This window comes from Nansenia antarctica (genome assembly GCF_963989245.1).
Source record: "Nansenia antarctica genome assembly, chromosome: 1".
NCBI lineage: Eukaryota > Metazoa > Chordata > Actinopteri > Argentiniformes > Microstomatidae > Nansenia > Nansenia antarctica.
In genome coordinates, this window is record NC_137674.1 from 28274203 (window position 1) to 28291702 (window position 17500).

The window sequence follows — 17500 nt, forward strand, 5'->3', positions numbered from 1 at the left end:
AACACACACACACACACACACACACACACACACACCCCTGTCTATCAGCGAAAGCCACTCAATAAACCTGCTCTATCCACAGGAATCAGATTCAATCAATGAACCTATTTGTGAAACCAGCAGAGCGGTAAAAGCTATCAGAGAGAGAGAGGGAGGGAGGGAGGGAGGGAGGGAGAGGGGGAGAGGGAGGGAGGGAGGGAGAGGGGGAGCGTCCCTCTGACCTACCTGACAGCCCTACGGATGAGGTCACTAGACGCAGCGCGCACACACACACACACACACGCCCATCCATATAGTAAACAGCAAGCGCAGTCCTCCGAGGAGACATGTGACAGAATCAAACGGGACGTTTATGATGACAGAATCAAAAACACACAGCTCAGCGTTGATAAACCACACTGACAGCTGCACCCAGCAACAGATGTGTGTGTGTGTGTGTGTGAGAGAGAGAGAGTGAGAGAGAGAGAGAGAGAAAGAGAGAGAGAGAAAGAGTGAGAGAGACAGAGAGAGAGAGAGAGAGAGAGAGAGAGAGAGGGGGGAGAGAGAGAGGGGGAGAGAGAGTGGGAGAGAGTGTGAGAGAGAGAGAGAGTGAGAGAGAGAGCAGTGAGAGTGAGAGAGTGTGAGAGACAGGAGAGTGTGAGAGAGAGAGAGTGAGAGAGACAGAGAGAGAGAGAGAGTGAGAGTGAGAGAGTGTGAGAGACAGAGAGTGTGAGAGAGAGAGAGTGAGAGAGACAGAGAGAGAGAGAGGGGGAGGAGAGAGAGAGGGAGGGGGAGAGGAGAGAGGGGAGAGAGAGGGAGAGAGAGAGAAAGAGTGTGTGAGAGAGAGAGAGAGTGTGAGAGAGTGTGAGAGAGAGTGCGAGAGAGAGAGAGAGAGAGAGAGAGTGAGAGAGAGAGTGAGTGAGAGAGAGTGAGAGCGAGAGTGTGTGTGTGTAAGTGTTTATAGAACCACACCCCTGCCCTCATCCACAGACACACAGCAGGCGCCTGTATGGTTGTGGAGCGTTGGCTCATGTCTGCTGCCTGCGAGAACGTTTGCTCATGTCTGGCAGGGGGCCCCCGCTTCTGTCGCACAGAGAGAGACGGAGAGGGGGGAGAGAGAGAGAGAGAGAGAGAGAGAGAGAGAGAGAGAGAGAGAGAGAATGTGATGAAGGGAGAGAGAGAGAGAAAAATGTAGGAATGTAGGAAAAACAAGCCCGGTTTCCCCAGAGATCTGCCACTGAGGCTGGACCCTGCCTCTCTCCTGCTCTCTCTGCCAGCCATAACAAGAGGAGGGGGGAGGACGGAGGAGGAGGGGGGGAGGGCAGGGTCAGGTTGCCTCCCAAACACTCCTATTACCACCAGAGTAAACACCGGCTGGCCTTGAGGGAGGGAGGGAGGGGAGGATTGAGAAAGAAGAAGAGAGAGTACAGGAATGGTACAGGAGGGATCTGGGGCCTGAGAGGGAGGGAGGAGACGAGGGATGACTGCATGTTGAGTAACAGAGGGGTGGGAATCACAGTGGCAGCTGTTTTCTCTCTCCATCTCTCTCTCCTCCTCCTTCACTCTCCACCCCTCCTCTTCTGGTTTCCCTTCAAAACTCACATCTGGAGAAAAATGATTACTCTCACCACGGTGCCAATAAGACTTATCAAGAACTCACCAGACTCCTGAGAGAGAGGGAAGGAGGGAGGGAGGGAGAGAGAGAGGGAGAGCAAGAAAAAAAGAGGAGGCAAGGAGGAGGAAGAGAAAAATGGACAGGCGATAAAAACACCAGAAAGTAACAAAAAAGGTGTGAGCAGGAAACGTCTAAGCTCCGCCCCCCTGCAGCCGGACCGGAGCACACGCACGCCGAACACACCCTCCGGCGAGCCAGAACACCCAGAACACCCTCCCACACATCAACCCGTCATTCGGGGGAGAGAGAGAGCCCGCGCGCTTGTTCGACCACCCCCCTCTCAAATCACTCACTTTTGAAAAAAGACAATCTTCTTTTCCGTTGGTTTGTTCTTTCCCCCCCACCCCCTCGCTTTTCAAACGTCTTAGCCCGGAGAACTCTCTCTCTCTCTCTCGTAACAAACGCAATCTTCTGTAACTGCTCCCCCCCCCACCTCCCCGCCTGTCTAGCATCAGTCACTCTGCTGCTCACACAAAGCCTCTTCACTTCCTGGTGCTCTGCTTCATGCCGCCGCCGTTAGCCCCTGAGTGCTATCCATCACGCTAACCCGCCCCCCCTCATTATGATGCCCCAGGTTAGGCCCGAGCGCCATGCTAACCCCCCCACCTGCGGGTGTTCAGTAGCATGGCAGGAGAGAGCAGACATGTACCAGGCAGCGTCACAGCTGCTCCGCCCCTCCTCAGCCTGCGTGCCACTCCGGCTGCTTAACACATCTGAGCCGCCGCCGCGCACAAACACACACACACACACACACAGAGTGAGTTTCCTCCGTGCTTTCACAAACTCTGGGAGGAGGGAGCTATGAGCTATGAGGTCGTAGCAGTGAAGCATTGCGATGTGTGTGTGTGTGTGTGTGTAGCAGTGGTACTTTAAGCCAGACTGGGCTAGAGAGAGTACCCTGGTTCTGGTTCTGGCGCTATGGATCTTAGAGCAGCCGGCCTTGGTGCCCCCCCCCCCCCCCCCCCCCCCGCGCCGCGCGCGCGGCCCAGCCCCCTAACATGTCAACACAGCCTTGACAAACCACTGGGACGCAACAGAAGAGGGTTAAAAACAAATTTAATCACACGACGCGAGTGTGTGCATATTACGGGATGTGTGTTTCCGTTTGCCTGCATTTTTGAACGACAGATGATACTACGTGTGTGTGTGTGTGTGTGGAGGACATGGAGGATCCCAGAGTGAAACAGACAGAACATGAGACATCCGTGTATTTCTACTGGTGTAACACGCTGTAAGCCCTCCACACAGCTGGACAGAATCACCCTCTCTCTCTTTCTCTCCCTTCTTTCCTCCCATCCATCCATCCACCCACCCCACCCCCCCCACGCGTTGTATTGTTCTGTGGTCCAGTGAAGCGGTCCGGTCTAGGAGGGAGGAGGACCCTGAAGGGATTTATCCTGCTTCATTTCAGGGGTTTGAATAATACCGCCTGGCGGACCTGATCCAGAGCCCTGGATGGGCCGTGACCCAAGGGCTCAGCACAGAGGAGAACCACAGCAGGGGGGGGTTGGTGTGGCTCTGTTGCCAGGCAAAGTCCCCCTGATCAAAGACTGACCCCGGAACGAACCTCAGCAGCCAAGGACAGAGAGGTAGCTGTAGCTACCGCTAACACAGGACCAGAGCTAGGCTAAAGCTAAAGCTAACACCGGACGAGAGCTAGGTACAGCCTCAGCGGCTAGGCTAATGCTACACATAGCTAGCAGTGAGTGGAAAACAAGCTAAGGATGTCAGCAGACAGCTAAAGTAGTTCATACACACACACACACACACCAATGAATGGACAGCAGATTAGGATGCATGCCAGCCTTTGATGTTGGAGAGGCAGAAAGAAACAGAAACAGAGAGAGAGAGTCAGGGAGAAACAGAGAGAGGAGAGAGAAACGGCGAGAGACGGAGAGGAGAGAGAGAGCGAGAGAAGGGGGGGGGGAGGGGGAGAGAAACAGAGAGAGCTGTGCCAGATTAGCTGAAGGGTTTGGAGTGATGCTAGCGCTAGCTGGCAGAGAGAGGTGGAGGGCCTCTGAACACTGAGCTGTACACAATCCTATTTCCCTGCTTAAACACTGAGGCACAGATGAAAGCAGCTCTCCCCCCCCTCTCCTCCCTCCCTCCCTCCCTCTCTCCCAACCTCCCTCCCCCTCTCTCCTCCCTCCCTATGTTGAGGGTCCGAGGGCCTTCCCCAGCTGTCTCATCTGGGCCCTGACACCCCCGAGCCAGACCAGAACAGAGGGGGAGGATAATTACCCGTCACACTATACAGAGTGTGTGTGTGTGTGTGTGTGTGTTTGTGAGAGTGCCTGTATGGGAGCGTGTGAGTGTGTGTGTGTGTATGTGTGCTACGTGTGTGAGTGTGTGTGAGCGAATGTGGAGTGCGAGTGTGTGAAAGAGTGAATGACTGAGTGTGAGTGCACGTGTGTGAGTAAGTGTGAGTGCGTGTGTGTGAGTGAGTGTGCGAGTGCATGTGTGTGAACGTGAGTGTGTCTGTGAGCGAGTGTGAGTGAGCATGTGTGAGTGAGTGAATGACTGAGTGTGCGCATGCGTGTGTGTGTGTGTGTGTGTGTGTGTGAGTGCACATGAGTGAGTGAATGACTGAGTGCGCGTGTGTGTGTGTGAGTGTGTGTGTGTGAGAGTGTGAGAGTGTATGAGTGTGTGAGAGTGTGCGTGCGTGTGCGTGTGCATGTGTGTGTGAGTGTGTGTAGGCCTGGGGAGACAGTGGGCCGTACACCAGCAGCAGCAACACAAACAGCAGCTCTCCTCTCCGCATCTCCTCTCTTCCACATAACGGGATTAGGGAGACCTTCAAAGGGAGCACGCGATTGGGCTGGGGGTCCGCAGGGTCCGCTGTGATTGGGCAGGGGGTCCTTAGGGGCCTCTGTGATTGGCCAGAGGGTCCGCAGGGGCCTCTGTGATTGGGCAGGGGGTCCGCAGGCACGACGGATTAAACACAAACACACACACACACACACACACACACACACACACATCCACCTTTGAGGACGCGGGACAAACCCCACCGCCCGCTGGGCCAGCACAATGGGTTTAGGCTGCTGTGGTGTGTGTGTGTGTGTGTGTGTGTGTGTATGTGTATGTGTGTGTGTGTGTGGGTGGGTGAGACCTAACTGCTCTGGAAACCTTAATACCACGGCAACATTCGGGAGGTGACACAATGGGGAGGGGTGGGTAAGGTAGAGAGGGATGGGTGTGTGTGTGTGGGGATGAGGGGAGGATAAGTTCTCAAAGTCGTTGAGGTGACTGTAGAACACCGTACCCACCCCACCAGGGGACTCACCCCCCCTCTCAGCTGTACGCTCCACCGCCTCCCCCTGGCTCCCTAGCGCTCCACGTCTGACTGGCTGTGTGTGTGTGTGTGTCGTCTATTCACCCTGCTCCCTCATTCCTCCTTCATCCCTCCTCCCCTCCATCCTTCCATCCCTCCCTCCCTCATCCATCAGGTTCAGTCGGTCTGGGAGGCGCGGGCGTGAGAGATGACACACAGCCAGCCGAGCTATAACTGATCCATCTCTCTCTCTGTCTCTCTCTCTCTCCCTCTTTCATCTCTCTCTCTCTCTCTTCGTCTCTCTCTCTCTCTCTCCATCTCTCCCTGTCTCTCTTCGTCTCTCTCTCTCTCTCTCTCTCCCTCTCCGTCTCTCTCTCTCTCTCCTCTCTCTCTCCGTCTCTCTCTCTCTCTGTCTCTCTCTCTCTCTCTCTCTCTGTTCGTGCCTGGGTTCCTGATGCTCCCTGAGCAGGAAGGTGGAGGAGGAAGCAAAGGCTGCTCGTCTCCCCGAGACTTCAGTCTCTGGGGTCTGGGGTTCAGGAGAGGTTCAGCTACGACAGAGATGAGGACCGACATCTGAACTGTGTGTGTGTGTGTGTGTGCGCATGACAAGTGAGGCCTTTTGAACCACGCTGCCGAGGTAAGGTTCTTGCCAGATACGCTCTGTTGCGTCCATCAAACATATACAGTTGAACATTTTCTCAGGGAAAACGTCACAATGTTGTTGTCGTTGTTTTTTTTTTTCTTCCCATAAGCTGTTGAGAACAGGTTTCTGTCCTTGGGGGTCCGGATACCTCAACAGGGAGGGCACGGGCGTCCAGAACTCTACCAGCACGTTCCGGCACGTCCAACCGACAACGTTCCAGAACTCTCCCAGCACGTTCCAGAACTCTCCCAGCACGCTCCAGAACTCTCTCTCTCTCTCTCCACAGGGTCTCTCGCGTCTGGCAGGCAAAAGTGTGGAGGACCAGAGAGGGGGGAGGAGGAGAGCCAGGACAACCAGGACAGCCAGGCCTTCTGCCCTGCCATGCCCCACAGGAGAAGCTCCTTCCTCGGGGTGGGAGACACCTGTCCGCCCCCTAGGAGCCGGTGGTCAGGGCCGAGGAGCAGATGGGCCGGGAGGGAGGCGAGGGGCTGGCGAGGGCTGGCGGGGGAGGCACGGGAGCCAAGACCGTGACGGGGGTCAGCGGGGGGGTCAGGGACCGCCTCAGACGAGGCTGTGGGACGGTGTCCAGCAGCAGCAAGGCCAAACAGCAACACACTGCCACATTCTCTCCAGATATATTCAGCAGAAACAGAATAAAGCTGCTGATATTTTCAGAAAACACAAGAGCGTGAATGGTATAAATCATCCGACTAAGGGACAAGCGGGGGCCAGGGAGGTTGGATGGTGTATCGGGGCATCCATCGCCGGTGATAAAGGGCTTTTGTGCACGTCCCAGATAGAGAGGAAGGCCGGACACAGACTAGACTAGAGGGGCCCGCAGGCCACAGAGAGCACAGAGGCTTTAATGGAAGACTCTGGTGAAATGCATGCAGGCTTTTCAAACCACAAGAGAGAGAGAGAGAGAGAGAGAGAGAGAGAGAGAGAGAGAGAGGGAGAGGGTGGGGTAAAGAATGGTAGAGAGGAGAGAAAGAAAGGCAACAAGAGAAAGAGAACAAGAGAGAGAAAGATAAATAATGGTAGAGAGAGAGAGAGAAAGAGCAAGAGGGAGAGGGATAAATAATGGTAAAGAGAGAGAAAGAGCAAGAGAGAGAAAGATAAAGAATGGTAGAGAGAGAGAGAGAGAGAGAAAGAGCAAGAGAGAGAGAGCAGCTCCCGTATTCTCCAACCAAAAGAATCCCAGATAAGTGCCATTAAACCACCCGCATTCAAACAGAGATCTGTCTGTCCTTATAAATTATGCACATTGTAAAAGCGTTATCCTGGCACCCGCCGTGAATATGATAAACTGCCGTGGCGAGGGAATAAGTTGCTGTTTTTTTTTTCTTCCCTTCCTTCCTCCCCCCCTCCGTCTTTACGATCAGCTCCTTGCCAGGGAAGACAGTCCTAATTAAGGCAGGAGGAGGAGTAGGAGACGACGCCTTTCGCCGGAGAAGACGGGATGAATAAGAAATAAGAACCTACAGCGTACGCTCTTCTCCCGTCGACGCGGGTCTGCGGAAGAGTTGGCGAGGGCGCTCGTCGTCGAGCACGCCTATTACCATGGCGACAAACACAACACGGGTTCTTCTCTCTGAGCAGAAAAAGAGATTGGCTACGCGTTGGCTCCCCGAACCTAGCACCACCAGACCCGACCCTGGGAACCTCAGCCCCCACCTCTCTCTCTCTCTCTCTCTCTCTCTCTATCCCCCCTCTCTCCATCTTGCTCTGCCCCCTCCCCTCTCTCTCCCATGGTATGGTAAGTAGGTAACAGACCAGTACCCCCCTCCCCCACAACCAGGAGACCAGGGTTCGTTCTTACCCGTCGCAAAAACAGAAAACAACCCGTCTACTCCCACGGTCGGTGTACCTTCATCAACAGTGACGGTTGACACCTCGAGGGGGTCAGCTGACCAGGAGACCCCCCTCCCGACACCACCGTAGTCTCATCACAGGTCCAGGAACAGTTCATGGTCGCCCCAAACCCTCCACTTCACTGTCATATACTGACCCCAGATCAGGGTCTGACTTCCCTGTCCCAACCCCCCCCCCACGCAGGTCTAGTGTAGAAACAGAGGGATGAAGAGACAGGATGGAGGGAGAAAGGACAGATTAGACTGGTAGAAACAGCGTGTGTGTGTGTGTGTGTGTGTGTGTGTGTGTGTGTGTGTGTGTAGGGGGGGGGCTGCAGTGGAGTGAGTAGTAGCGTTGACATCTAATAGGTAGGTCACAAGTGTCGCGGAATGCAATTAGAATCACTATTAGTAGTCAAGATGGTGGGGGGGGGGGGGAGATTAACTGTTTCTGTGTCTAACCCACAGGGAGAGAGAGAGTCAAGAGGTTAATTTAATCCAATCCACACTTAATTAGGCTGATTACGGCATTAGGAGCTGGGGCTGGATACACACACACACACACACACACACACACACACACACACACGCGCACACACAGACATACGCCAGGTGGAGTTGAACGTCTAACTTGAGCCTGTTTGATCCGAAGCCTCCCTAGATACGACATGTTGCTGTCTGGGTGTGTGTGGTGTGTGCGTGTATAAATACAGCCGGCTGTATTGTGTCAGATGGTGCGGTGTGTGTGTGTGTGCGTGTGTGTTCATGTGTGTATGCGTGTGTGGAGGGTGGTAGTTGACAGGCCCGGGGCTCAGAACGCCCCCGTTACCCATGATCCTTTTCACCAGGTCCTGCGGCGGGGGCTTGAGCCCTGATTGGCTGTGACTCGCCCGTCCGACACAGAGAGAGATAGCCCAACCAGAGCCCGGGTGTGTTGACCTGTGGTGCCAGCCAACACGCACACACGCACACACACACACACACACTCACGCACACACACACACACACACACACACACACACACACACACACACACACACATACGCACACACACACCAGGGGAGGCCATCACATCACAGGTGGGCTTACTCATGTGACTCATGCGTACGGCGTAGAGAACCTTTTAGATGAGTGACAGGCACAGGCCCCGCCCATATTTAAATACATAAACTAAGAAAAGGCTGAATGTCATAAACGCCTGGATGGAGAGAAACATCATTAACACTATACACATACTATACACACACACACACACACGGGAGCAGACAGATGGCGGTTTGTACTCATTTGTCATACTCATCTGACGAGAAGGCGCGAACCAGGCTGCGTGAGAGTGTGTGTGAGAATGTGCGCACGCACATAGGCGTTGTGTGCGTGCGTGTACTGTCGATAAAAGCATGCACACGACAGACCAGACCAGACCCAGGACTATACCAGACCCAGACTATACCAGACCTATACTAGACCAGACCATACCAGACCCAGACTATACCAGACCTATACTAGACCAGACCAGACCAGACCCAGACTATACCAGACTATACCAGACCAGACCAGACTATGCCAGACCAGACCTATACTAGACCAGACCAAACCAGACCAGACCTTTGCCAGGCCGGATCTGAACAGACCGGACCTGAACCACCAAGCGGACAGGCTGCCCGGGTCTGTGTGTTCCTGGACGAGGAGGCCCGTCGTAGGGGAGGGGGGGGGTGAAGCCCTGTGGACCTCCACACCACCCGGCCCATTATTACTGACCATCTGGCCTCCGCTTCCTCTGGTGGGAGAGAGGGACAAACACACGGGAGAGGGGGACACGTCTGGACGGGCAGGCTGGAGGGGAGGGGAGCACTGATCATCTCTAAAGGAGAGGAGGGAGAGAGGGAGGGAGAGGACAGAGTCCCCACCGTGAAGCAAATGGGGTAGAGCTGAGGGCTGATGGGGCTGTTCTGTACAAGCTGCTAATACAGTCACTTTGTTCACGGCAAGGACGGCTCCATTCAGGGGGGGGAGAGAGGGAGGGAAGGAGAGAGAGACGCCGCAAGGGTTGTGGGGGCGTAGCGCGTTCTCTCTGTCTCTCTTTTCCTCCCTCCTCTGCGCCTTTTTCTATTTCTCTCTTTGTATGTCAACTGTAGCTTCCTCTGCTCTCTCTCTCTCTCCTCCCCCCATCCTGGAGGTGTGGAGGGAGGAAGGGGGGGGGGGGGAGGGGGTTACAGGAGGTGTGGAGGGACACAGTTTAAAACGTGTGCCTCCGAGCGGTGGCAGGGTTGAAACCAAAACAGTACAAAACCCCCCCAAAAAAGAAGAGAGAGAGAACCTAAAGAGAGAGAGAACCTAAAGCTCTCTCAAACAAACAAACGGACACGAGCGCAGGCGAGGCGGCTAACGAGCCGCTCATCCCTCTGACCACCAGAACGCCTCGCTGAGGTAACCTTTAATAGGGGGGGTGGGCGGGCGGGCGGGGGGGGGGCAGAGGAGAGAAGCTCTGTGTTTGAGTGACAGTGAATCTCAGAGGCAGGCCTCTGTTTAGAGATGTTGAGGCTAGCAGGCTAGCGCTGAGGCTTTATTTAGCTTCTCGTCGGACACCGGGAGCTAGCGGAGCGAGGCCACCGCCCCTCACCCCGGAGGTCACCATGGGAACGCAGCTGAGACTCTGACAGGTCAGCTGGTCGGCAGGCGGCCATTTTCCCTCGGAGCTCTTCATGAGGATTAACTAACAACCACGACAATGTCCAGCCAGACAGCTGCCGTCAATCACTCCCACTGACCCGGGGAGGGACGGAGGGAGGGAGGGAGGGGAGAGGAGGTGAGGGGGAGGAGTGAGGGAGGGGGTACAAAAAACCCCCTAAAAAACACTGCAGGCTTCAACAGCCCCTGAAGAGGAAACCGATTTGTCAGTTTTACAGATTTGAGAAGCTAATTAGAACGCTGGGATGGTACTGCTGCCTTCTCTCTCTGCTGCCTTCTCTCTCTGTCTCTCTTCCTTCCATCTCTCTTGCTCTCTCTCCCGTCCATCTCTCTCTCTCTTCCATCTCTCACACTCTCTTCCTTCCTTCCCTCACTCTCTCTTCCTTCCCTCACTCTCTCTTCCTTCCCTCACTCTCTCTTCCTTCCATCTCTCTCTCTCTCTCTTCCATCTCTCTCTCTCTTCCTTCCATCTCTCTCTCTCTTCCTTCCATCTCTCGCTCGCTCTCTTCCTTCCATCTCTTGCTCGCTCTCTTCCTTCCATCTCTCTTGCTCTCTTCCATCTCTCTCTCTATCTCTTCCTCCCATCTCTCTCTCAATCTCTTCCTTCCATCTCTCTCTCTCTCACTCACTTCCATCTCTCTCACTCTCTTCCATCTCTCTCTCTCCCTCTCTTCCATCTCTCGCTCTCTTCCATCTCTCTCTCTTCCTCAATCTCTTCCTTCCATCTCGCTCTCTCTCTCTCTCACTCACTTCCATCTCTCTCTCACTCTCTCTCTTCCATCTCTCTCTCACTCTCTCCCATCTCTCTCCCTCTCTCCATCTCTCGCTCGCTCTCTTCCTTCCATCTCTCTCTCCCTTCCATCTCTCGCTCGCTCTCTGTAACTTCCATCTCTCTCTCCCTCTCTTCCATCTCTCGCTCGCTCTCTGTAACTTCCATCTCTCTCTCCCTCTCTTCCATCTCTCGCTCGCTCTCTGTAACTTCCATCTCTCTCTATCTCTTCCTTCCATCTCTCTATCTCTTCCTTCCATCTCTCTATCTCTCTCTCTCTCACTTCCATCTCTCTCTCTCTCTCTTCCATCTCTCTCGCTCTCTCTTCCGTCTATCTCTCTCACTCTCTCTCCCATCTCTCTCTCTTCCATCGTATATGTGTGTGAGAGCCTAGCTTAGCCTAGCGATACGCGTCTCCCTGGGTCTCTGTTGCCAGGTGATTAACTGACAGTATCAGTAAGCCCTGACACAGGTCTGTGTGTGTGTGTGTGAGTGTGTGAGTGTGTGTGTGTGTGTGTGAGTGTGGGTGTGTGTGTGTGTGTGTGGGGGGGGGGGGAACTAACATTCTGCTGGGCCAATTCATAACTCAAATACAAACACTGACATCCCCCCGTTGACCTGGTTCATGTGTGTGTGTGTGTGTGTGTGTGTGTGTGTGTGTGTGTGTGTGTGTGTGATACTGCGCTGTGTTAAACGTTACTTTGATCTCCTGCTGGGGACAATAACAGTAGACACTGCCGGGTGTGATGTGTGTGTGTGTGTGTGATGTGTAGGGATGCTCCGATTTATCGGCCACCGATTTAAATCGGCCGATTTCACTCCAAATGACTCGATCGGTGATCGGTAAAAATGGCCGATCGCAAAAACCGTTTTTTTTTTTTTTTTTTTTTTTTTCCCCCTGGGGAAGACAGATAACTGAACAGAAAACATAGGAGGACGTAACAGTATGTAAACCATGAAGGCCACGTTTATGATGTCTTTTATACAGCCATATCGACTGACTTGGGCTTCAGGCCCTAACTGGGTGATAGGCCAGACTTTTACTATGCCATAAAAATGGGTCTGCGTTTGCTTGGTGCCTAATGGATCAAAACTTTTGTCTAAAAAGCAAAAAATATGTAGGCTATCCAGTCAGTAGGCCTACAGTTATGTATTTTTTTTAAAATCGGTATCGGTATCGGTATCGGTTGATCTTGAGGGAAAAAATCGGTGATCGGTATCGGCCCCAAAAATCCAGATCGGAGCATCCCTAGTGATGTGTATGAGTATATGCTTTCCTGGCAGTGGAGCACCACTCGAGGGACACAAGACTAGTGTGTGTGTGTGTGTGTGTGTGTGGGTGAGAGAGAAGTAAAAGAAGCTCTGCTAATGTGCGTATCTTGGAGCTGATAGCTCATGGGACATTACACTCACAAATGTGTGTGTGTGTGTGTGTTTAAGTGAGTGTCTGTGTATATGAGTGTATGTATAATGTGAGTGTGTGTGATTGAGTGAGTGTGTATATGAGTGTGTGTGTGTGTGTGTGTGTATGTGTGTGTGTGTGTGTGTGTGTGTGTGTAGGTGAGTGAGTGAGTGTGTATGAGTGTATATATGTGTGTGTGTGTGTGTGTGTGTGTGTGTGTATGAGCGTGTGTGAGTGTTCCAGTGAGAGGCAGATGGCCAGAGTGAGGGGGTACAGAGTGATGGGGTACTGGGAGACATTAATCGCTTGTCACGGTTGAGTGTGTGAGCTGATGACTGAGAGGGCACAGCAAGCAGGGTCGTAACTTCGTTCCAGACCGCGGGGCCCATCTTATCAATTAAACAAATAAACATTAAAGTTTTAAGTACGACACAACTGTTATGAACGTGGTCGTCGATGTGTGGTTACTAGTACATCTGCCTTGGTGGGATCGCGAGTCGCGACCCCCACAGTGAAAACCGCACTAGGAAAGACCCTGGCAGCCATTTTGTCTTTCAAAACCGTTCCCTCGTGTCAAATGATTACAAGTCTATTATCTATTTAAGTTGTCTCCTGAGGACAGCATTCCCACAGCATTTAAATAACTTTAAAACATACACCAGGGGGCGCTGGTGGACATCAGAGGACGGGGGTCATGCATTATAATGAGCCCGTCCTCCGATTTCTACCTCCACCAGCCTCCCCTATTGTCTGACCACTCACGGTGCCCTGGATAGACTCCACGCCCCCCCCCCAAACACACAGCACCAGAACTCCAGTCATTGATTACAGAACTAGGTGGTAGCCTAGCCTAGCGGTAGCCTAGCGCTCCAGTCATTGATTACAGAACTAGTAGTAGCCTAGCCTAGCGGTAGCCTAGCGCTCCAGTCATTGATTACAGAACTAGTGGTAGCCTAGCCTTAGCGGTAGCCTAGCGCTCCAGTCATTGATTACAGAACTAGTGGTAGCCTAGCCTAGCGGTAGCCTAACACTGCAGTCATCGATTACTGACTGGCGGTAGCCTAGCCTAGCCGTCGCGTAGCCTCGAGCCTGACAGAGATTAATTCGAGCTCCTCCACTTCCCATTACAAGCCTCATCGACGTCTCCTTTAGAAATCTTTATCGTCCGAACATGACGAGTCGGCAGCTAGGGGGGCCGGCGGCCCTATCACGATGCTCGCAAACAAAAAAACAGCCAATAAAATTCACACAATAGATTTGTATCTGACTAAACACTGAGTTCCGAGCCAATTAGATCTGTAGTGGATTGAGAGAGGTTTTTTCTTTTTAACCGGGAGGAAATTAATTGTGTGTCTCTTTTCCTCAGTGAAAGAAGAGGAGTCTGATATCTCCTACCCTCCCTCCCTCCCTCCCTCCATCCATCCCCTGTTCATGCTGTGGTTGTTGATGTCGCTGTAAGGTACTTCACCTCCCCCCCCAGGAAGTGGACAGGTAGAGGTCACTATGGGGACAGGAAGGAGGAAATGTGAAAACAGCTGGGAGCTCCACGAGGTTACCCAGAGTGCACTGGGGCCACGCTGGAGGCCGAGGCGCTTCAGGGCCAGATTACCCAGAGGCACGACATGAGTGTATTGCCGCGGCAACGCCGCTGGAGAGATGTGGGGGGGATCAGCGGGATAAATCCACACTTGAAAGAGAGGCTCAATCACTCTCCCCCATCCTCTCTCCTCCCTCCCTCCCTCTCTCTCCCTCCCTCCCCCTCTGCTCCCGGGTTGTGGGGAGTTCACAGGGCCGGGGGGGCAGCCTGAACCCTTCCCATGAGCACCCTCTCTCCCAGCTGGCAATCAAGCCTGCGGGATGGGGGAGTGGGCGGGATCAACGTATAGCTGCTTCCTTCCAGCTCTCTGACTGTCAGGAAGCTGACAACATCGACAGACTACAGCAGTATGTGTATCACCCCTCCTCCTCTCCTCTCCTCTCGTCTCCCTTCCTCTCCCATCTCCCTCCTCTTTTCCCCCCTCCTCTCCTCCTCCGCCCTCTCCTCCTCCACCCTTCCTCACCCCCCCCCCTCACCCCCCCCTCCTCATCCTCCTCCTCTCTTCCTCCACCCTTCCTCACCCCCCCCCCCCCCCCCCCTCCTCTCCTCCTCCTCCTCCACCTTCTCCTCACATTTCCTCTCCCATCTCCCTCCTCTCTTCCCCCACCCCAGCCTGTTGGAAGTCAAATCTGTTCCTTGAAAGAGAAGGAGGAAGAGGGAAGTGTGGAGGACAAAACAGAAAAGGGAACTGTGACCCCATTTGTTTCCTGTGCGATTTAATAAAGGGGATTTCACGCCGGCAGGCGCGGAGATGCCCTTCATTACCACCGCCTTGTCAGCCACAGATTGCAGCTCCGCAGCTTAATCCAATTTAGTTTAGCATGATAAAGGGCATTACTGGCCACACACCCACCCACCAGTCACCACACTGGAGGGACGGAGGGAGGAAGGAGGGAGGGAAGGAGAGAAGGGAGAGAGAGACGGGTGGTGGTGGAAGAGAGAGAGAGAGAGACTGAGGGAGAGAGGTGAAAAGAAGAAGGAAAGAGAAAGAGGAGGGGAGAGAGATGGGTGATGGAAGCGAGAGAGAGAGAGACGGAGGGAGGAAGAGAGAGAGAGAGGTGAAGAGGGAAAGAGAAAGAGGTAGAGATAGGGACTGAGGGGGTGGGGGAGGGAGAAAGAGAGAGCAGCCAGAGGGAGGGAGAGAGTGTTAGTTGGAGAAAGACAGAGAGAAAGCGAGAGAGAGAGGGGGGGGAGATGGAGAGAGAGAGAGAGTGGGAGTTAGAGAGAGAGAGACACACAGAGAGAGACAGAGATATCCTCTGGGAGTCGTAGGGAGATAAAACCCAGTGAGCCTGCCCCTCCATTCTCTGAGAGAAAAGACTATTAAGGAGTCACACAGAGAGAGTCCTCCGCTAGCCAACCACACCAGACACGCTCAGCGGTATTTTTAGCCGCGCACCGGCGCCTCAGAGCCTTCTATTGTGTGGCATTGAACACAGAAAAGAGGAGAGAGAGAGAGAGAAGAGATAAGAGAAAATGGCTTATTACACTAATAGGTTATTCACTGACACACTGACAAACCTTCCTCTTCAAGTCAAAACATGCGACCGCTTAAGTGGCTTTTCTCAAGTTTTCGAGGCCTTGCGTGAACGTAGCGAGGTGTTAGGATGGTAGGATGTTAGGCCTCTGAGCCCAAGCCCTGGAGGGTGTGTGTGACTCAGCAGTACTGTACAGTACTGAGCAGTACTCAGCTTTGCTGGGATAACCTCCGCCACCACTCGGCATGTTAACATGCACAGAAGCTGCTGGATTTTTTTTTTATAAAAGTATTTTTGGTATCACTCAACTTGGTTATGATGAGGTGTGTGTGTGTGTGTGTGTGTGTGTGTGTGTGTGGGGGGGGGGGGGGTCTGTGATATTAGAGGGATGTGAGCAGTGTGTGTGTGTGTGTGTGTGTGCGTCTCATTGTGTGTGTGTGTGTGTGTGTGTCTGTGTCTCTCAGTGTGTGTGTGTGTTGGCAGGCGACGAGGTACAAAGTGTTCCATCCCTCTCTCTAACATAGAAAGCAGCACAACAACAACAACAACAACAACAACAACAGGCACACAGGGAGTCTGTCACAAAGGAGGATTAACCCTAAAAAAACAAGAGGAGGATGATATGAGTTGCTGCTGTCCCCCTCTCCTCCCTCCATCCTCTCTCTCTCCTCTCTCCCTCCTTCCCTCCATCCTCTCCATCCCTCCCTCCTCTCCCTCCTCTACCAAGTTTGACTGAAGATATGCCAAAAGAGACGGGGAGGGGGAGGGGCCATCAAACGTTGCCACGGGGTCCCTGCACAACGGCGTGGTCGACCCCTCCGCCTGGCTACGGACACTAGGACCCCGCGGCGTGTTTGGCGCTGGCTGCATGTCAGCACGCCCTCGCTGCCTCGACACCACGAAGGGAGGTCCGGAGGCGCAGCTGTCTGCCCGTTCTGGTCGCCGCGGGCAACCAGGTGCCGCGCCCGCCAGAAGCCCCGCCCCCCGCCGGCGAGCCCGGAGGTACGGGAGGAAGCGACCGGGGAGAGGAAATATGGTCGCTCGCTAGGGTGCACCCACGAAAAAACAACACAGAGAAACACATCTCCCTGGTTGCCACTGAGTCGAGGGATTAAGAAACAACACTGTTCATTTCCTGTTGTTGTCGTCTATACGCCAGTAAACAACTAACTGAAAATAGAGGGCTTATCTCTTATATATATACACCATCTCCGCTAGCCCTCTGTCTATTTAGCTGTCTAGCACTGTGTCTATTTGGTTAGGCTAGCTAGCTGGTGTCTATTAGTTAGGCTAGCTAGCTGGTGTCTATTGGTTAGGCTAGTTAGCCCTGTGTCTATTTAGTTAGGCTAGCTAGCTGGTGTCTATTTATGCTTGTGGAGAATGGTGGACCTGGATTTATGACAGGTGTGACAGGTGAGTGTGTGACCAGATGTGGTCAGGTTGTGGTCAGGGTGTAACACCATCAGTGTGGTCAAGTTGTGGTCAGGGTGTAACACCATCGGTGTGGTCAGGGTGTAACACCATCGGTGTGGTCAGGGTGTAACACCATCGGTGTGGTCAGGATGTAACACCATCGGTGTGGTCAGGGTGTAACACCATCGGTGTGGTCAGGATGTAACACCATCGGTGTGGTCAGGGTGTAACACCATCAGTGTGGTCAGGGTGTAACACCATCAGTGTGGTCAGGTTGTGGTCAGGTTGTGGTCAGGGTGGAACATCATCAGAGTGGTCAGGTTGTGGTCAGGTTGTGGTCAGGGTGTAACACCATCAGAGTGGTCAGGTTGTGGTCAGGGTGGAACACCATCAGAGTGGTCAGGTTGTGGTCAGGGTGTGGTCAGGTGTGGTACTCACCGCGGGGACCAGCAGCTTCTTGACCTCCTCCACGGCGCGCCTCATCTTGATGTCGGCGCGGGCCTGCGTGTCCTCCACAGTGATCAGCACATGAAGCTCCTCGTTCAGGTGCTCCCAGTTAGGCTTCCCTCGGTTCTGCTCCTCCTGAGGGACGGAGGGGGGAGGGAGGGAGGGAGAGAGAGAGACAGGGACATGAGTGGATGTGACAGGCAGTGTTAGAACGCCGGCGTTTTACATGACATAACAGGAAGCCGCAGTGACCAGCAGAGAGAGGGAGAGAGAGAGGGGGGGAGG

General features: G+C 53.7%; 1 protein-coding gene across 1 annotated transcript in view; it reads right to left on the reverse strand.

The window, feature by feature from the left end:
• qkia (QKI, KH domain containing, RNA binding a) overlaps positions 1-17500 on the reverse strand; it is an 86540-nt gene that overhangs the window by 15677 nt on the left and 53363 nt on the right. The window contains exon 4 of the mRNA XM_080534789.1: positions 17207-17350. Coding sequence (XP_080390915.1) covers positions 17207-17350 — 144 coding nt within the window. The remainder of the gene's footprint in view (positions 1-17206; positions 17351-17500) is intronic.